The sequence below is a fragment of the Lissotriton vulgaris genome, chromosome 7 (assembly GCF_964263255.1).
Source record: "Lissotriton vulgaris chromosome 7, aLisVul1.2, whole genome shotgun sequence".
NCBI classification, from domain to species: Eukaryota; Metazoa; Chordata; class Amphibia; order Caudata; family Salamandridae; genus Lissotriton; species Lissotriton vulgaris.
This window is the reverse complement of record NC_141695.1, coordinates 992,199,806-992,221,861: the sequence shown is the minus strand read 5'-3', so window position 1 is coordinate 992,221,861 and position 22,056 is coordinate 992,199,806. Positions and strand designations below refer to the sequence as shown.

General features: G+C 42.6%; 1 protein-coding gene across 1 annotated transcript in view; it reads right to left on the bottom strand.

Moving 5' to 3' along the window:
* Positions 1-13,282: 13,282 nt before the first annotated feature.
* Positions 13,283-22,056, bottom strand: part of LOC147702830 (teneurin-2-like) — a 623,927-nt gene continuing 615,153 nt past the window's right edge. Inside the window, exon 4 of the mRNA XM_086931410.1 lies at positions 13,283-13,593. Within this exon, the coding sequence (XP_086787536.1) occupies positions 13,283-13,593 (311 nt within the window). The remainder of the gene's footprint in view (positions 13,594-22,056) is intronic.

The window sequence follows — 22,056 nt, the reverse complement described above, 5'->3', positions numbered from 1 at the left end:
CATTAGTTAAGCAAAAATAAGCACAAAGTTCCCCAGAAAGGCTGAGATGGATGGGTGTGAAAGTGTATAGGGAAACCAAGAGGGGGAGGGAAGGTGGAGGAAACCCCTCTTGGGAACTAGAACCCTCACACACCCAGCAAGCTAGGTGTCATGCTTCATCATATGGGTCCTGCTCCTCGTCGGACTGGCGCTGCAATCCCGAAACCGGTACTAGGATGCTTGTTTCTAGTCCAGGGAGGACCTGGCTTGGCAGTTCGGGCTGGACTGTTCCCATGGGGCACAGGGTCAAGACTGATTTGCATATGGCTGGGTTCAAACTGGAATGGCATGGTGGGCAATAAAACGATGGATTTAGGCCCAGATCTCTGTACTGGGGTGAATGTATGACATTGTTCTGTATTCTGTCCATCAGCTGTTGTTTTTGCGCTGATCTTTTATGAGCAAACTCCTCTGCACCGTGTAATGACGATGTATGTTAGGACAGTCCTTGTCCCAGCCGACGATCTCTTCTACACGTTTCCACTCACTCTGCGCTGTGTCGTGGAAACAGGGCAATCCTTTTTACCCCTGGGATCTCATAGACAGGACTCTAGCCAACCGGCCCTTGCAGAGTACCTAGGGGCAATGGCCATGACAGGTGGCCCTTAGTTGCAGGTCAGCAACATCCAGGCAAAACCCACCAAGTGATAGTCTCCTTCCTGAAGCCAAAGAAGCTCCATGCCACCAAAATTCTGGGGATAATCCAGTTGCAGTCCCTTCTGCCCTAATGATTCCTCTTGTCAATGTCCCACCGTCAATCTAGCGCAGTAAGGTTCCAAATCCAATGCCACAAGCATCAAAATGCCCACTTTCCCAAAGTGACATTTCCACCTTCTTAATGTCAGATCCACTCAGACTACCGGAGAGGTTGAGCCATTACAAACATTCGCCAATGCTAAACCAATGTTAGAAGCAGGCCCCAGCATCCCGAACACATCCTCCGGTGCCATTCACAAACCTTTTGTGCAGTGCACATGGGCACACGACCTACCTCTTCCCAACACCACACCCTGTCCCCAGGGAGAACCCCCATATAGCATGAGCCATGCAGGACTTTGGCAAATTGATTTTTAAATGCCAAGCTGAGTTACAGTAACCTGCACACGCAGGCCCCACCAAGGCAAACCTGTGGCATAATCAATGAGGTACCTCAGTGGATGGCATAACCAGTGCTGCAGGCCCACAGAGGAACATTCGAGGTACATGCCCTGGGTATATGTCTTACCCCTACATAAGGGACTTAAAGCTAGCTCGAATCATCCAATCATGTATACACCAATCGTCAGTAGGTATATGACAAGCACAGTGCTTTGGAACTGAATGGAAGTGTCAAATGTGCTCAAAGTCCTAAGGCCAGCACCTAGATCAGTGGAAAACTGTGAGGGTTAAAAGCAAAAAGTCACGGAAGAACACCCTAGAAAGGGCCAACACTTCTCAATTAAAAACCCTATTTTTTTAGAGTTTTGATAAATTTTATGACTGCAGTAATAGGTGCTAGCTATGAACATCTCTGCCGCCAATTCCCAGGAGAGTAGACGCAATCGCCAGTAGGGTCTTAAGTACAGCTTTCTTGTAGCCCTATTGAGCTCTTACCAAGAATTTACAGATGCCTACATCATGCACATTCCTTATGATTGGTTACATTTATTGGCTTATTATCACTCTCATTTGCTTACTTCTTGGCTCTTTTTGTCCCAGCTTGTCCAGCTTGGGTTTGACCTTCACTTTGAGCATAACATCTTTACCATCTCTGTGATTCGTGAACATGTTTCCTCTCACTGCTCACTTTTAGGAAACTTTTTCTTCTTTTTGGAACAAATCTCAACAAGAGTGCATGTGTTTTCCAACCCTCTCCCTTGTGTACACGCTCCAAAGCACACCCCTACACTCTGTGATGCCGTCTCCCTCATGTGATGGGCTTCACTCTGCAATGCTTTCAGTGTCATTTGCTTCTCCCTTGCCCTGTGTTGCTCTCACTCACTCTTGCTTGTGATTCTGCCTCTGCGTTTTTCTCTCCATTGAGTTCTTCTGCCATGTCTCATCTTTCTCCCTTGTGCAATGCTCTTCTTCTCCCCACCTGCTACGCCACTGCCTCTCGAGCAGAAGCCCATTTTTTATAGTGTGGATTGTCCTGATAACATTTCTTTTATTTAGTAATCCAATTGGCATCCGCCATCCTGGATCAGTAAATAAAAATAAAACAAGCAAATGGCTCTGAATCATTCCTCTGGTGCATATGTTATGAAACATGCAAATGTTTCCATCATCACCTATGCATGCACCAGTGGAATGACTCAACCGCCTGCAGTGGTTAGTTCCTCATGCTTTTTTTTCTTTTTATGCTAATAATTCACAGCATTGGGATAAGGCATTTTCCTTTTTACCCGACGCCATACAGCGTTGCCAAAAGACAATGGTAAAAACCAAGAGGTACCGAAGTTTCCAAAGGCGAAACCTGCTGATTTCACCATTGTTGTTAATATAGGTCAATGAGAAAATCTGTATCATTAAAATAATACTACAACTTGTGGTATAATTAATTTAAAATCAAATGGTACCATTTGCACCAAACCCTTCAAAAGCTATTTGTAAGGAAACAACATGGTTATTGTATAAAAAACAAACAATGGAAAGCACAAGCATTTTAGAACAGCACATATTGACAGACAAAACCAAATGCATGCATTGTTTACGGTAAACATAAACTTGGACAATGTCCGAATTGCCTCAAGGTATCTTCAGTTTCAAAATGCAACTGCATAGTTTGTTCTAAATATGCAGAATTTGCCTTAAAACGTGTATATCAAATTGTGTGTCAAGTTCATTGTTATAGTGCATTTATGATTTCCAAAGTACAAGTCTTAGAAAACAAATTGAAAAACATAGTGAAAAGACAGGTTTTTCTTAGATAAGGGAATTCGTGTTGCATTTAGCTTAATGCAGGATGCTCTGCCGCAGGCAGTACAATTTGGAACAACGAAATATGAGAAAGGTGTGTGGCCTGATTTGGAAAACTTTTTGTGCACTCAAGTGGAACTTACTCATGGGAAAATTAATCTGCAGGTTGAAAAATACCTACCTACAGAATAGTTTGCAGTGGACATGTTCCTTTGCAGATAGACCTGACCTAAATTCCCTTTTTAGGTCTTATCTCTAGACAGCGCATGCACATTCTCAAAGAGACATGTATATACTTTGTGGGTTTCGACCCGCCATAAGCTTCCTATTTGCTGACTCCATAGTCACTCTCATATTCTTTCCTTCCATTTGTCCATGGCATTCATGAATCATGCCTCTTCCTGTGTTTAGCCCTCCCAGTCAGAATGAACCAATCTACTATCCATCCAGTGCTCCCTTTTCAGATTGTGTTTTAGGAACTCACTTTTGTTTGCTTTGAGCACTTAACACGAGAGTTCCTGTTTTTAGTCTGTCTGAGCTCTGATGCCCCTGTAAATCTTGTTCTTATCTTCTCACATTTGCTGAGAATTCAAAGATCACAATCCAAGGTCAGACACTGTTTACAGAGGGCACCTCTTCTGTGCCCCAACTCCTTTACACTTCACTGCTTGTTTTGTTAAGGAAACAGTGTTGCTTGCCCATCACTGCTACTGGGAGAACAAACATCATCACTGTGTGAAGCACAACCTTCCTGCTACTGATTGATAGGCTACTGGAAGGTGGACCAAATGGGTTCTCTGTGAGGTATTAGCCTTTGCTCTAGTCTATGGTGACACTGTCCTTGTGCTAAAGTTTTAAAAAACGAGCACTGCTGACAAGCAACCTCACAAAGGAACTGTGTTTTTTCAGATACTTTTGAAGTTTTAGTCAGCTCTGTGTGGTTGGTTGTAAGCGTCATGAAGTTTGAAACCCACTGAGACCATTAGCAGCCTGCTTGAGCATTTTTAGCAAGAAGCCACCTTTCACCTTTGACATGTGCATGACTCCTCAGCAGTTGCTGAAAGTTTTGTGTGGGCTTGGTGTGTGAATGATTGTGGCTCAGTGTTTATGCATGTAAGAACAGACGGGCTCACAGTTGCTGCTTGTCGTGAGCTGTTTGCCTCATAATTCGCCCACATTTGTATTTACAGGTGACGTTTTTGAAAGTGAAGTGCTTCTTCATCTTCTGCAAAGTGAACAGCATCTAAGCTTGTGATTTTAAGACCTAGAAGCTGAGCCCGTGATTGGTCTTTGCTTGAGTCACGCTGTGGGATCTTTCCTTGTACTTCTCGTCAGCGTGCGGAATGCAGGCTCCTGCTTTGCTCTCAGCGGATTGCCTTACTTACAATCCGTCGCAGAATATGGAGAGCCCAAACCTTCTTTTCATCGATTTTAGTTTACACTAGAGAGAGTTTGGAATCACAGATTCCTGAATAGTGCATGGAAACCTAATCTTAGAACACAAACCACGGCGTTTTATCTAATCGTGCTGGTGAAATCTTAAACTGAATATCGTGGTGTGCCACCACCCAGTTGTGTGACTAGGATTAGGGACAGTGACCAGAAGGCTACATGAGTCATTATGTTACTCATCCCATGTGATGCCTCACTTGCCGATAGTACACTCACATTGTTGTTTTTCGCTCCTTTTTTGTTGATCCTACCTTCTAATTCTTTTCCTTGCACTCCATTCTTTTTGCTCTGTTTCTTTGTGTTCTCTTTGTTCTGCAGTCACTGTTTCCTTTCTTCGTAAACATACTTCTCTGCATTTCTCATAGAGCCGTTTCTTTAATTTTCTGTCTCCCATTTTTATTTTTCCTCTTAAACTCTTTTAATCTGCTTTCCATTTTCCTGCCACAACTGACTCAAGACATTTCTTTTTACTTTTCTCCTCCTCTGTCCTTTTCTTGCTTTGTCCCTATTTATCTCAGCTTCCTATCCTTCCTTTTATCCCAGGCTCTTACTTTTCCCTCCCTCCTTGTGTTCAAAACAACAACTGACTAATACACTATATACTTCTTCACTCCTCCCTCAATCGTAAATTATCCCAGCTGCAGAAGACTGATGCACTAATGGGCTCTTAGCACAGTATCTCCTATACACACCAGCCTGAAGTTTGACTCATTCACGGATTAAGCCATCTTCTGCACCCAGAAGCTGCCAAAGGCTCGGTAAGAAAGCACTGTCCAAATGTAACATCTTTTGAAGCCGCCTGCTCTATCTGGGACATTCTTGATAACATTTGTATACCCATCTTTCCAAGCAAAGCCAATCGGTTATGCCATTCCATAACACATGGCTAAAAGACAATAACCTTGACAACGCCGATAGCTCCCAAATTGCTGAGACCTTTTGGCAACGTCAATGCTTGCTTCTATTGCTATTAACCAATTTTACACTGTATGCAATTTTGCTATCTTCGCATCCGCCTGCCGTGGATTGACAAAAGGGAAAAATTCAGGACTTCCTTTTTACAGGCATTGAGAAATGCAAGTAACAAAAGCAACTGTATGTTTCCCTGCCCACAGAGCAGCATAGCAGACCCATGTCCATGTGAGAAATTCACTCAATCCTACAGGTAGATCATACTTGTAAATACATGGAATTCACAACGAAAACATCTTGTTTGCATAAGTAATTGTAGGCATAAAGGTCAACCAATGAGCATTTAATAGGCTAGTCAAGCAAAATGTGGCAACCACCTACACACACAAGTAGACTTAATCCTGTAAAATACTTGCGTAAGTGCCTTCAGGAATGTACACCAGTTCTTCATTTGGCTATTAAAGAATGGCTTCTTTATGTACCATAATCTACATTAGTTCTAGTATTACTTGTATTACTTGTACTTGTCCCTGTCATTACTCACAGACACACAAAAAAACAGGAACAATGTTAAAATGAAGTGACTCCCACACACCTGAGTGCCTTAAAATTCTGTGGTTCCCAGAATTCCAACAGAACTACTAAACATAGATAAATGCAGTTCAGTGAGGGGAAAGAGGGATGTTCATCATAACTGGGACAAGTACAAGCAGGACTAAGTGTAATCATATTTACCATTAGCTAATTCAGCAATTACCTCCACGTCTCTTCTCCTTGTCCTAGTCTTTACTCATACGGAATACCAAAGCCAGGAATATTTCGTCTGGAATATTTGTTTCTTAACAATATACATTAATCGGAAACACAAGCCATTAAGTCATTCAAGTCATACCAGAACTTAGAACACCAGTGCAAACATGTATTACATCGCTTCGTAAACCCAGAAGTCTACAGTGTTACATAAAGGATTGAAGATCAGCCATTGTTGTTGCGACTCTGAGCAAGAAATCCTATCACCTTACCCTAAGATGTTGCTTACATTTTGGTAGATCTATCTTAAATATCCTCTGGAACTTGTAACTTTACCAAAGAATACGATAAGGTGAGTGACTGGGGACCTAATTCAACAACTTATTGTTGCATCCGGTAGAGACAAAGTTCACGAAAAGGTTGTTAGATTGACGAAAGGAACATGTCATTCCCACTAACTCAAGAGACATCTAGACTTTGCAGATTCTTTTCTTCAAGAGAAGGTGTTAGACCTGGCATCTTGGCGTGGTTTCCCCTTACTTTTTGCCTTTGGACCTCCTGTTTTGCTGACTTCATTTTTGCTGGCTTTAAGATTCTAGGCACTAAATAGAGCTAAAGTGCATGTGCTCTTTACATGGGAAACTATGGCTTATACACAATTGAAGGTTTTGATTTACTTATAGGTTCCTAGTGAAATGCACTACCTGTGCCCATACCCTGTACATTAAAAGCTACTCGAGGGTCTGCAGCACTGATAATGCCACACACTTCAGAAGCCCTTTCAACACTGCCATTGCAGAGCCTGAAGGTGCTGTTTTAAACTGACTTGTCGACCTGTCAAGTTAACACTATTACCAGGCCCAAGTCTTCAATTTTAAAATATACCAGGCCCAAATCTTCAATTTTAAAATATATATGTCACACCTAAGGTAGGCCCTAGACAGTCTCAAGGGCAGGGTTCAGTTTATTTTATATTAGGGACATGTATTTTTAATTTTTACATGTCTTGGTAGGGAAAACTCTCAAATTCTTTTTTCACTACTGCAAGGCCTATCTCTCCCATTAGTTACCTTTTACACAAGTGTAATTTTCAACTGAGAAAATATAGACTTTTTTTCAAATTAGGTGTCTCTGGACTCACAATTCAAAATAACAACTTATTGTAAAGTTGGATTTTAAGATGCAAGTCTTAAAACGCCACTTTAGAAAGTTGACTTTTTTTTTACCTTAACCATCCTGTGCCTTCTGCTGGTCCTTGAATACACATCAGGGGTGGATGACAGCTCGGTTATGTGCATTGCCTCCAGAAAGCCACACACAAAGGGAGCTTAGATGTGACTGATGGGCCATCCACATCCTAATGGGTCATCCCCAGCAGAATGGTAGGGAGGAGCTAACTCTTACATCTAAATAGGCTGTGCCTGCCCCCAGACAAAGGGCTGCATGCCCCCCTGTAGGAAGTCTGGAGCCAGGCCAGTAGGGCAGGGACTCTGTGCACTTCAAAGGCCTCTCTTTCAAGTCTGCCAACTTCAAAGGCACAACTGGGTACAAGTACTGGACCCCTGAGATCACCAACTAAGTACACTTCTTAACCTGTGGATACTCTGCCAGGAAGAAGGACTGTTGTGCTGCTGTCACTTGCTGTTTTGTGGTGCCTGCCCTGCAGCCTGCTGGCCTCCTTGCCTGGGAGGGAGAAGGACTGGACCTGCATCTCTCCACCCCAGAACCAAAGTGTGCTGCAAGGGCTTGCTGGCTTGCCTCCTGTTCTGAAGTCTCAGGGCATCAAATATTTCAATCAACTCCCAACATCTGAAATGTTCAGCGACATCATAGCCCCAGAACCAACACATCGCCTACCTCTGATGGGATCGATGATGACACAATGCTTCCTCTGCTCCATGCATCGGTCCTTCGTTGACCATGTAACAATTTACTTTGCAGACTAGAGACAAGGTTGGTCCCTGTATCCAACCCACGTTCCATCGCAGTTGGCCTGAAATTTTGGATTTGCCCCAGTCAAGAGTGGCCAGATAGCCCATGTCAGCGTTTTTTGCTTATAAGCACTACATTTCAAGATATTCTTTAAACATTCCTAACTCAGGTTCTACTTATTGCATTTTTTACGTTTTTATCTTTTTTTTCAAAACATTAGGCTATATTTTACTAATCAGGTGTGGTATATTTATGTGTGGTGTGTTCACTAGTTTACTGTATTAAGTGTTGAAAAAAAACTTTACACATTGCCTCTTAAGCTAAGCCTGACTGCCCTGTGCCAAGCTACCAGAGGGTGAGCACAGGTTAATTTAGGGTGTGTATCTGACTTACCCTTACTAAGAATGTGGTTCCTGTTTGGACAACATGTATACCTCTGCCAACCAGAAACCAAATTCGAACAGAAGGCAATTGACGAAATATAGGAAGTACTTCCTCATGGCACCTATCAAATGAAGCATTAGCTTTGGATAAGAAAGCAGGATCGGGGCAAAGCAGCACTCCCTCATCAGAAAAACCAAGCAGTATGCCAAACTGACTCCTAAATCCTTCTAACGGATGCAGTGCCAACTAAAAATACTATCTCCATCATCAGAAATATAAGAACCACAGGCCAAAGGGGTTTGAAAGGATGTGTCTGCAAAGATGTCAAATTTAATGTAATTCTCAAAGAGACTATTGATTTTCCTGAAGTGCGAGACAAATAGAACGTTTTTTAAAGTTATGCAGCTACAATTTCTCCTTCCACTACAGACCAAATGATTCCTTGATTGACATCATGCTCCACTACTAACTTTAAGAGCAGAAATCTGAAAAATTAATATTAAAGACTTCTCAGAGAAACTGAAGAAATTCTGGAAACTGGCAAAACAAAGGAGACAGATTTTTGGAAACACACCAGGTCTGAACTATCTTCCAGTTAAGAGTAAAAGGCTTTATATTTTTTCTAATTACCTCTGCTAGGTGTAATCCTTTCACCTGGGCATCCTTCCTCTCCACTGTCCGACCAACAAGAATAAAATCTCCATAACCCCAAAGGACGAAGAGATGTAGGAAACACCAGCATTATCCTTGAAGGAAACATTGCTAAAAACATTGATAGAGAAACCAACTTTTCCTAGGCCAGAACAGGACCACCAGAACCATATCTTGTGTCTGTCTACAATCATAGGAATAACTTGGGAATTAATGGAGAGGACGGGAAGATATGTAGAAGCAACACAGGTAAACTATTAGTAGGATTTCTACTCCCCATGTCCCCTCCACCTGATTCTTGGAAGAGGGTCCTTGAGAACTCTCTCCCGATGCAAAAAGGTGTAGAAAAAAATGTTGGGAATACTGTCTTTTCCTTCTCAATGTATCTGCTGGAACATTGGCTATCCCACCTGATTGTACTGCCCACATGGACAACATGTTATGCTCCTCTAAAAAATACAGGAGAATGGCCACTTTCCTCACAGAATTGGAATATTGTATTTATGTTGGCCTCAGTCATAATGTTGTCTGATCTGATTAGCCTATGCTAAAACAGAATATATGGACTGAATAATCTCAGTACCTTCACAACTCCCTTTGACACCTTCCAGTCAGATGAATGACACACTTTCAACTTCTCCAACCCTAAACTGACGAACTTGCCAGTGCAGCCCCCTTCCCCATCTAGTGCACTGGCATCCCTAAATATAATTATCTGCATGTGGTGGTGCAATTAAAAAGATCATTGCAAGAGTTCACTGAATTCAATAATCACCTTTAGATTAAATGATTTTTGTTGTTACTGGGATAATTTGCTCAAATTCTTGTAATACTGGACACCAACACTTCCTCAATTAAGTCTTTAGTGGACAAACGAAAGTGTGAAAATGCAGGAGTCCATGAGATGAGAATCCTCATCCCCTCCCTTGCTGGTTCCTGAGGAAAGAACAACAGAAATCTCAAGAGTTGATCCCTACTGTTCTTGATTCTGGTAGGAATACTGTGTCCAAGTTTGGTTTGAGGAATGTACCAATGAACATCAGATCTTGCAAAAAAAATTCCTTGCATTTAGAAGATTGAGGAGGAAGATGTGATCTTTTAGACCATGTCAGATTGCCCCAGTCCATTTAAGGCTTTCTTTCTTACAAGGCCATGAAACAAACAGTTTCCCAAATAAGCAAAAAACAGATCATACTTTTAACTGAAGTTGAGCCACCATCTTTGTGAACACTATGGGAGCGGGTCTGAGACCAAATGGTAGTACTTGGAACTGAAAACGCAAACCTCCAACACAGAATCTCATATAGTGCTGCTGAACCTGACTGCATTGCGGTGTGAAAGTAGGCATGCATCAAGAGGATGGTGATCATGAAACACCCTGCTGGAAATAAAGGGAGGAGTTTCATGTTGACGTGCACTCGTTTCACTCACTTTCACCCAGTGTGCAACACCCTTTACTCGATCACTATCCTGCAGCCCCTGATAGCTTAGGCCCTAGAAAAATTATTCAGTCTGCTACTTTGTATATCTCCCCTGAGGAAACAGAACCAACACATTCTTCAATGTTAAATATTGAATAGGAAAGGTTTTTCTCTTTTCTGGATATCAGAGCTAAGGTGCTACCTAACTCTCGAGTCTTTGGGGGGGGAATGAAGCAAATCATATTTGGTAACCCTATATAATAACGTGGATACCATTGAGTTAGCAGTGGATGTCTCCCATGCACCATTGAACATCTGTATTTCAATTTCCACTAGTAACAAAGGGCTTTTGCTGATTCTCAACAGAACATCATTTTTGCTTCTGAGAATATTTACTTGAAAATACTTAGGAGGACAGTTTGAGACTTGGTAGTGTCACAAATGCACATCCTTTTTGTGGTGTCCTGAAAGATAACACATGTTTCTTTCTTTACAGGGTTTGTACATGTTTCCCTCTCACTCCCTATCTAACAAATGAGTCCCTACAAAAGGCATATGCTATGCATGCTATGCAGTGGCTTTTTGTGAAAGATCTATATACCAGTCTTTTAAACAAAGATTCGTTTTAGACCTGGGATAAATGTAAAATATGCGAGTGTAATTTGCGCAATTTCGGGATTTTCTTGGTATGCTTGTTACATGAAATTCCTGGAATCCACCATTACACCATTTTGTGGAATAGCTTAGCCGCAGCTGCTGCCAATCTGGCTTGTGTGTCAACGGGGGAAAAATAATAATAAAGAAAAAGCTTAGATGCTTAACTTCACTGCGGTCCGCATTCCTCAACTCTCTCTCCTGGCAGCGTTCTTCTGCTCCCTCACCCGCCCGCACTCATCTGCTCCCTTGTCGTGCCGTGCCTCACTGCTCCTGGCACTACAAACCCCAGGAGCTCAGGATCACAGACTCCCTATGCAATCCCAGCACTTCTCTCATGCACTTATTCCCAGCATGAAAGAAGCGCTGGTACTGGGTGGAGCAGCCAGTTTATCGCTCTGTGGGCACTGGATGCCTGTGCCTGAGCACGGATGATATCTCCCAGGAACAGTCTGGAGATATCAAAGTGCATATGTCAGTTTGGCTGGCCATGCGCACTTTCAGTGCCTAATACCACTCCCCCATGCTTGACGCAGAGACATGGCCCCACCGTACCACAGACTCACAGTCTAGAAGTGAAAAATAAAATGACAGTAAAATAGTTGTATTGTCATTTTATGTTTTTTCTGTGTGCTGGCATTTCACCAGTGGGGCAAAGCCCCTCCGACATAGCAGAGGAGCTGCCACTGGAATAAAGCACCATTTGTGGTCAAAATCTTCTGCAAATGCCCACCCAATTCGTAGTAACAAACACACTGAAGCAACAGAAGACGAATGGCTGTTGTTTATGGTGTATTCGTTTAAATGTGTTCCCGCACCAAAACTTGACACACTCACACATCTTGTGCTAAAGTATATTGCAAAATGATGGATTCACATTTTGCCTAGTTACGTGTATTTCCACGCAGTCTTGATGAAATTGTGCATAATGATGCAAAATCTAATTACGCGAAATTCACTTTCCATTGATTACATCTTGCTGCCCCAGAAGTTCTTCCAACAGACCGTAGGCCCTTACCACATCAAAGGAAATGTTTGTAAGGTACTACATTTGCCTTCCAGATGCTTCAAACAATGTCTACCATCCAGCCCTATCTTCAAATGCCTTTAAGAGTTTTTTAAAATCAGATATTAGAGATTGAATAATTCCGAGCCTCAGAGCTAAATGTGTCACAGGAGTCCTTCATGATTACCTTACTTGCCACAACGATCTCCCTACCATACTGCCCACCAACGTTACAACTTGGACTGACTCAGGTACTTTAAAGTCCAGGGCCATATTATCTAGAAAGGGCGATACATTATCACCGCTTTTATCGGCAGGAAACTGCTGCTAAAGCGGCGATAATGGGCTTGATAATATGCCCTTGTGAATTCCCATAGAAGCCCAGGTTCTGGTGTTAACCTGGGCTGCTATGGGAATTCTCAGAACTATAAGTAAAAATAAAGAATCCCACTATTCTCAAGCCCAGCGGTGAAATAGCACTGGGGAAACCATTGGAAGTCCGAGCCCAGCATGGATATTGAACTCTGAATTCCTCGTCTCAGTTCGAGTCAGGCAAAAACAGGAGAAGTACAGGGAATGATAGCTTTGTAAGGTACCATAGTTGGTGGGAGTGGCTTCATTTCAGCATTATTCCAGGAGTTTCTTGTCTCAGGGTGAAGGGATTTACCTCATGAGGATAACTGGGATGAGGGATGTAGAGGTAATATTTCTACTACAAAACAAAAGTCTTCCATGACAAATAAGTGCTTTAATGCATTGTGTGCTATATGGACAATTCAATAAAATATGCATGGTGAACAAAGAGAACCCTTGGCGACACACATACTTGGACACATTTCCATACAAACACACGCAAAATACTTATCAAATAAAATCACATAAACTAGTCTGATTCATGCATACTTTGGTGAATAGATTCCTTGGTGTATGAAAAGTGAGAAGAGTCAAATGACATGGAACCAAAATTTGACAAATGAGAGCACATGCTGAAAATTATAGAGCTGAATGATTCAGACATTCATACATATTCCTTAGCGGTTTGATTTCTCTAAAAAACACTGTTGCAACAAGAACATCATTATATTAAAAACGTGAAAATATACACTCTTTGGTTTCATAGTTTGTTCTTGTAGTTAAGACAAAAGACTTGGACAACAAGTACTTCATATGACAGTCGTACCTTTCACAGTATGACATGCAGATAAGAAATAGGCCTACCATTTTCATCGTCAGACTTATTGTCATTGTCAGAGTCAGTGAGGGTTAGGGCGGAGTTTTCACGGCTGGACAGACCGGAGCTTCGCCTGGATTTTATCCCTCGCCCCCACAATCTTATAGCGTGATCTGGAGACATTCCTCCCTCTGTATCTGAGTCGGCATCAGACCCCGTGCTCAGGGAGTAGCCAGGATGAAGTATTCCTATATCCGAACAGTAGCCACTTCGATGGGGGGATGGCTCACAGATGCCTAATTCTGCCAGGGTGAAGTTAGTTCCTAGGGGGACAGTAAAAAGATAACAAATTGAGATCTAATTTAATATAGATCTTAGATCTAAATTGTGCTCTACTCTAATGGATTGTGGTCATGCCAAAAATTAAATGTTATCTTCCACATAAAGAGCAAGGTTCAAGTGCACCAAAAGTAAAAATAAATAAATAACCACACTAAAGCCCATATTTAGAGTTCGGTGGATGGAATACTCAATCACAAACTTAGTGGATGTCCCGTCGCCCAGATTAAAAGTACAATTTACAGCCTATGGCACTAGTAATACTTAGGACTGGATGGCCGTCATGTTTTGACATAATATCTCATCGCCAAACTCTAGATAAGGCCCTAAGTCATATGAGCGAAATGAGCTAGTGGAGTGTGAGACAACTTTATGAAGCTTTATTTAAATTCACTGTGCTGTTAGGCAGGGATCTTTCTAACTAGCCCGCAGGCTTGTTTGTGGAACATGATTTGATCTGACTTGCCAGATTTAATCACTGGAGTATATGTTCTGCCAGTAAGTAAGCGAACATTCAGAGGCGCAGCATGTGACATCCAAGTGCAGTGAGATATTTTGATTGCAGCCTGCTTCACTGAGCTATCAACTTGATCTTCTAGAGTCCAACATTGTTAAATAACATCTACAGCAAAGATACACAGGGTTTATTAAGAATGGCTTTACACCCTTTAAGGAATGATATGCAGACGGCCGAGCTCCAAATTACGAGCCTAGAGCAATATTTGTTGCAAATGTTTTTTCTTTTGTGGCTGCTTTTTCACTTTGAAATCTTTATGAGATGAGTGTAAAACTCTCATTTCCGATTTTTGCATGTTCAAATTGTCCTTGACAATTTCGTGAATGAGACCATATACCAGCCGTACTTGGGGTAAATACCGTTGATCCGAAGTTAAAGATAAGAAGCAAAACATGTTTTTATCATAATAGGCTGAAAAATGAATAGCAAGTGTGCAAAAACCGACCTGATAATTTGTTTAAATGGCAGTTGCGCCAGGAATGTTATGCACTCTTTATTACTCTGCAACACGGAAGAGGCTGTTTCTACATGATGTCAAAAGTAAAAGTACAAACTTGTATAAGTGATGTTAAGAGCATAAAATAAGTCTACTACTGCCACTACCAAATACAAATAATTATAATAACCGCGTGTTTTTAATTGGTCCTTCATATCTCAGTACTGAAACTTCTAAGTGCTAAAAAAACACATTTGTTAGTCTTACTCAGTTTCATGGCTCTCAATTTACTTAAGGCTCGAAAGCCGAGTTGGTGTTTCTGGGATTCTAACTTATCACCTGCTGATCAAACATCTGTCTTCGGAAAATGTTTTACTCGTTGAGCCTAGCCTCACACTTATAATGTCATCCATACTGGCACGGATTTCATTGCAAAGTAATACTTACACTTGAATAAATATTGTAAAGTCTTTTTTTATTGTGAATTGGCCTACAGAATACATGTCATCTAAGATCGATGGTGGGACTTTTTATGTTTTTATTTTTCAGTCAGTTCAAATGCTGATTTCCTGGCAAGCCAAGCTTTTTATTTCTTTGCTATGCCACTGACATAATTTTCATATAATTGATTATATTTATGCAAATACATTACTGCGGATTTGAAAACAAACATCTAAAACAGAAAATATTCTAAATGAATTGAACACATAAACACATTTTACAGATCTAGAAAATATGTATTAGTTATACAATCATTAGCTAAGCCATTAGTCAAGTGAACAACAAGACTCTTGTCTTCGAATTTTTTTTAAGAATTGTTAAACAAGCATGCATAGTTATCTTGAATCTTGTTTCTTGAACTTTTTTCTTGATTTCAATTTGTAAATATATTTTAGTCTTTTGTTATGCTAGGTAATGTTGTGTAAATCAGTGTTTACCAAACTGTGGGTTGCTGGGTCGAGAAAAGTCAAACCAATAAATTAAGATGCATTAAATGCAGTATTTATCCTGTCATATTTGCTGCACCTCGAAGACGAGGTCACATGTCAAGCTATGTCTTTTGCTGTTTTTTTTTACATGAAGACTGGTGTTTACACATTCCTCTCACTTTGCAGTCAGAGAAAGAAAAGAAAGTGAATGATGTCACAATCTGTGATACATGATGTGTGAAAGGAAAGACTGTATGATACCGTTTTTTCTTGACTCACAACAAAATGTAAGTGAGCTGTAAGTTCACTGTACACATTCAATAGTTAGGAAAGCAAAAATTAAGCACATTTTTTGAAATTCCGACAGAAACTAAGATTTTAATAGGATCAGAACAATTCAAGACACTTGACTTGGTGATAGACAAATAATAGTTATTCACTGACACCTGACTTCCACACATTATTAATTGTGTGCAATATATTTTGATCAGTACAACTGTATATCTGTGCACATTTAGCGACCATTTCAATGAGAAATGTGCTGCCTGCAAATGGCAATGCACCACCACACTGTACTTTAGTTACATTAACAAATCACCCGCCTCATGTCCATTAAAGGTAGGTTGGTCTTGAAAGTCTTTCATACTAAAAGTGGATTGTGATTCTAAAAAGTTTGGAATGCACTGGCCTAAAGGATTTTTTTTTCTCCCGATAATTCTCCATGATTCTTAAACAGTGTTAATATATGTTTTTCTTCATTCAATTTCATCTAAATGTGTTCTAGCTCTTACTTTACTTTCATTGCTCTGGCATGCCCTACGGGGTCATCTTTGTGCTATATACAAACTGAATAAATAAATAAACATGAGCTGCGATTGCTTTGGGCTGCGAGCTCGGGTCTGCATAGATAGCTACATACCTCAAAATGTACACTGTGTAGGAGCTGCCAATCAAAAATCACCACCATGCAGGACCCGCAGGACTTAATCTGCTGTCTCCCTTTCTGTGCCTTAGGTTGTCAACATTCATTAGTCTCTAAACAATCGTTGGTGTATTTAAATGATATTCTTACTCCTTGCAAAGCAGGGCAAGGACCTTGCACACAAAAGCCCCAGAGAGACAGAAAAAGACGTGTGCCAGCACCAGCACTCTGATATCCACAAGCGCACGTTAAATATGCCAACACCTCTGATCCCCGTGCAGTCTGATGTCAAGAAACGACTGGCATCCATTTTAGTATATATTGCAAAGCAGCTTTTACTTTCTACTCGGAATCTTGACTTCCATGCTGGTGTCATGCGGTGGCTGGCTTTCCAGGCTGCCTGCGACAATTATTACAAAATAATATAGGTAATATGTTGATCATTTGCTGGACTGTAAAATTATCCAATAAAAGCTCAAGAAAGCGTGATTTGTTATTGTTCTCTCCTTTGATTTGCTTCCTCTGATGCACTGGCTTGCTCAGTAAGCACTTACCAGATTAGACACTTGAACATGGTTCCAGGCTATGCTCTCTCATGTTTCTGTGTATTGCCTGATAAACACTTCAAAGTAAACCGCTCATAAATATGAAATGAAAAGATGAGAAGTCCTTATGCACAGCTTTGAGATACAAATCTCTTTATTTCCGTCTGAAGTGGGGCTTGATTGACATAATGAGTCATAGATCCCGTCCAGGGACACACTGCTGAATCCCCACCTCCCCCAGGAGACTTGGAGACTTTAGAGCTTTCAGTCCTGAACTTTGGCAAAGGTAAGTTCGCTCCATCTGCCCACTGTCCCATTTTGGTACTTATTTTAGCCCTGTTAAGGCTTAGCCATGGGAAAGGCAAGCAGCCATGTGTTGCAATGACAAGTGCATAGACACATCTGATACCACAAATTGCTTATGTGTTCTGCAGTTGTAAAAGTAGGATGCATGAGCATTGCATAATAATAAGCCCCTGCAGTACTTGGGAGCTGTCGGCGCAATTAATAGTTTTACAACTCTACAGTAAATGCAGATAGGTCCAGACAAAAAACTAGGTTGACATCCGTGTGTTTATGTCAAAGCAGTGTACAAGCAAAGTCAAGTACAACATTCTGGCTTTTACATAATATACTTTCCCATTTAATTCGTTTTCATATTAAACAAAATACACTTAGAAGCACCAAGTCCTGAAGACTTCCAAGTCCGATAGTGAAATGGTTGCTTTGTAAGCCATATGCAACGAAGTATCATACTAATACCACGGAACATATTGTTAGGTATGCTTTCCTTTAAGCACACACCTGGCATCCTGTTGCACACGTTAAAACACAAGCCTATGAATGGATGGGACGTAACTTTGAGGGAGAGGTGTGGCGCCGCGACCAGGGTGACTGACTCCTAAATTTGGGGACCACGGTGCGATCAGCGGCAGGCGGCAGATTAGCCCAGCACCATGTGACTCTGGGCAATAGCTTGCTTAATCATCCCGACTGCGCCTAGAGACCCTAACGGGTGATGGTTCGCGCTTTACAAATGTCAGCAGCTCCATGTGTGTAAAAAGCAATGCCGGCTCCCGCAGCAGATGGGAGCTAGAGGTGGACGGGGGGGCTTCAGCACCCTTGCGGTCCCCAATGAGATGCCCATGCCCCTGGTGATGAGTTCCTCAGGCTAAAATGGCACAGGAGGGGGGCTGCGTGGCAGAAATTACCTGGCCACTGGGGATCGGGACCCCGGGGTCAATAATGGCAGAGGAGGGGGCCCGCATGGCCTTCCTCCACTTTAAAAATGAAATATAAACAAAGGCCTAGCCCCTAGGGATGGGGTCCCCAGTACCAAAATCAACCTCAGTATTGAGGCGGATTGGCCCCCCTCTCTTTTCATTCAGTAAAAAGATGAAACAATGGGTCAGGCCCTAGGGGATGAGGTTCTCATGGCCCAAAAGGGTCAAGAGAAGGGGGGCCACACAACACCCTTTTCTCAAATAAAAAAAATCAGAAGCGGCAACTCACCTGATGCCCTGCCCCTTTCTCCACTACTCTTCAAATGTGCCCCTGGTGCACTTTTGGTTAGGGGATGAAGTCCCCTTCGCTGCTGAGGGTTCTTAGGGGCCAACATGTTACCTCCAGTAAGCCCCACACAGTGGGATTGCGGAGAGGTGGTCGCAGGCCATGCCCCTTTCTCCACCACTCTGTAAATGTGCCTCTTGGTGCACTGCTGGTGGGTTATGAGGTCCCCTTGTATCATGAGTGATGTAATATGTGAGGTCGTAAGCAGTGCATTTCAGGGGTGCAAGTTATAGATAATTAAGGTAACTATAAACTATAAAGGCAGAATTTCTCTGGTTTTGTAGGAATAAAATCTGACATTAACTATAATGTCCCTGGAACCTTTGGTTGTCGCATTGAATATATATCTGGATGTAATCAAGCTTCGTTTAGAGGTGAAACGCGTTATGGCGGATATGCTGGGTACAATAACAGAAACCCCTGGTCTGCTCATCGTCATTTGCTGTAGGAGAAACAGTTGGTGGTGGCGAATTTTCCTAATATATATATATATATATATATATTACCTACTGGCTATCGCCAGTAGGTATATATAGTTAGGATTAATTCCCTATGGGACTTTTGAAAATTCTATGTCTAATAACTTTGGCGTTTGTGGATGGAATCGGCTGAAATTTTCAGGAAAATGGCACATTTTGTTTCTGAGCAGCTCCTGAAAATTTGGTGGGGTTTCGTCAAGGGGGGGCTGAGAAAAAAGGGGGGTCCCAAAACGCGTTTTTCCCATTCATTTTTCCATAGGGCGGTTGGACTCACTTTTAGCTCGAACGGCTGAATGGATTTGCACGAAACTTGGCAAAATTGTAGGGACTGTTAGCCCGATGTGCCTTTGCTAGGTCTCAATATATGTGCTCCAGTAGTTTTTGAGAAATTAACGTTCAAACCAAGATATATATCTGTAACAGCGCTCTGGGCAGCGATCCGGTCCGCTTACTTTTCGCTTATCGGAACTTTGCGCGCAGAAAGCTGATTGGCTCTCCGGTGTCTGTCAACATTCTAAACAGTCCGGAGCGGCCGCCATCTTGTCTCTCGGTAGGATCGAGAGAGAAGAAGAGGTGAAAAACGAAGGGTGAATTTAATGAAAGGGGGCAAGGTATCCTCCTTTTGACCCCCTAGGAATGCTGTTGGGGTTATTAAAGGGACCCGTGGGGAAAAGAAAAAAAAAATGATTTTTCACGGTAGAAGCGCTTCACGGGCCGCGAACTGGGCCGCAAACTGGTAGCGAAACGGGAATTCGCCATTTTGTGCTTCGTAAATTAAATTACTAGTTATAAGTGGGTACGGGAGACGTATCCTAATCCCCTATGTTTCCTGAGGGTGGGTGAGGAGGCTGATATATGTTGATACATCTCTTCCAGCGGCTGTGCGTGAGCTTTTTTTTTTTTTTTGCTGCGTGACAGTCCGGAGCGGCCGCCATCTTGTCTCTCGGTAGGATCGAGAGAGAAGAAAAGGTGAAAAACTAAGGGGGAATTTAATGAAAGGGGGCAAGGTATCTCTCTCTTGACCCCCTAGGAATGTTGTTGGGGTTATTAAAGGGTCCCGTGGGGAAAATAAAAAAAAAAATGATTTTTCACGGTAGAAGCGCTTCACGGGCCGCGAACTGGGCCGCAAACTGGTAGCGAAACGGGAATTCGCCATTTTGTGCTTCGTTAATTAAAGTACTAGGTATAAGGGGGTGCGGGAGACATATCCTAATCCCCTATGTTTCCTGAGGGTGGCTGAGGAGGCTGATATATGTTGATATATCTCTTCCAGCGGCTGCTCCATCTTGCCTTTTTTCGAATGCCACAATTTTGTCGTGCACGGCAGCCATTTTAGATGCCAGGCTGGTCCCAGGCTATCACCTACCCCTGCGGATGTAGTTTATGGCCCCAGCTGTAGAGAATTCAGACATGGCAATCCTCCTGATTCAGGCGTGTGAGTACTGATTTCAGTGCTAGTCTCCCGCCTCCCGATTTCTGCAAGCAAAAACCCGGGGGCATATTACTAACAACTAGCGATAATTTTTGTCTATAACTTGTTTAGAGACAAAAATTATCGCCGCACATCGGCGATTTTTATCGCAGATAAACCTTGCTATTATCGCAGAAAAGTCAGCGATATTCATGTATTATCGACCTAATGCTCTTAGCCATGTTATCCACCTCCCATTGGATAACATGGCTAAGAACTGCTCAGGGCAGGTGTTAGATTTTGGAGATATTCGCGCTTAGCGCGAATATCTCCAAAAGTTGGTAATAGAAGGTAGCGATGTTAGGGACTGTTTCCAGTCGCTAACATCTTGGCACGCCACTTTGCATGTCATTAGTGATAAGTATCACTGACATGCAAAGCCGGGCCCAAGATGGTCGCTATCTCCTTTTAGGTGTCACTAACTGGTGTTAGCGACAGCTTGATAATAGGGAAATAATTTTATCTCCGCTTTCATGGTTTTTAAAGCCAAAAAAGCGGAGATAAACCCCCTTGATAATATGCCCCACGATTCCTTGGGGGTTTCAGCTGACAGGGCTTGGTATTGTGTTACATGGTAATTTTTCCATGAAACGTCAGAGGGTCGATGTAGGGGTTCTAGAAGAGGTGATAAACCATTTAAGCCTCATGAACAAGCGCATGGTCTTTTAAAGATTTGTGAAGTACTCGGGGCGGCGGTGTGTGTGTGCCCTCTTTCAGGAGCGGGCGGGGGGGCACTGCCAGCAACTTGCCAGGTCAGGTAGTGTTCAACACGTGCATCACTCTTTCTCTGCTTGCTATTGCGCTCCATGCTTCGGAAAGGTAAGAAAAAGAACGTGCATTTGAGTTTGAAATGTCCGATCCTGCAGCAGCACACTTCCAAAGCCCACACATGACAATAACCCGATTCAAGGCCCCATTCACCCGTTTTTCAAAAAATAGATAACACTCCAACAAATTAAGGTTATAAAACTTTATTAACTTTTAACGATAATGAACAGAACAAAAACTAAAAACATTTAAACATTTATTAACACAAAAAGCAACAATGGTTAGAAGCTGTCTTTTGTGCGAATAGTCCCAAGGCAGCACAACGTGCAGAGTTCTGGACGGCACCCAGGTGATGTCGCCTGGGTGCCGCACTGGTTTAGGGATCCTACAATGCTGCTCCGAAAATTGGCGTGGGGCGTCCCGGGTGGGGCGGGGGGAGGCCTCGTCAGTAGCGGTCTGTTGTGCGAATAGTCCCAAGGCAGCACAACGTGCAGAGTTCTGGACGGCACCCAGGTGATGTCGCCTGGGTGCCGCACTGGTTTAGGGATCCTACAATGCAGCACAGAAAAACAGCGTGGGGCGTCCCGGGTGGTGCGGGGGGAGGCCTCGTCAGTAGCGGTCTGTGTCCAGTGTCACATGGCTGACACAACATGTACGACAGGCACCCAGGTGATGTCCAGTAAACTGCCGCACTGGTTTTGGTATCCTACAATGCTGCTCCGAAAATTGGCGTGCGGCGGCCCGGGGGGGGGGGGGGAGGCGGCGTGAACGGGTCTCCCCAGGTGGCGGCCATCTAGCTGAGTTGCGCTCG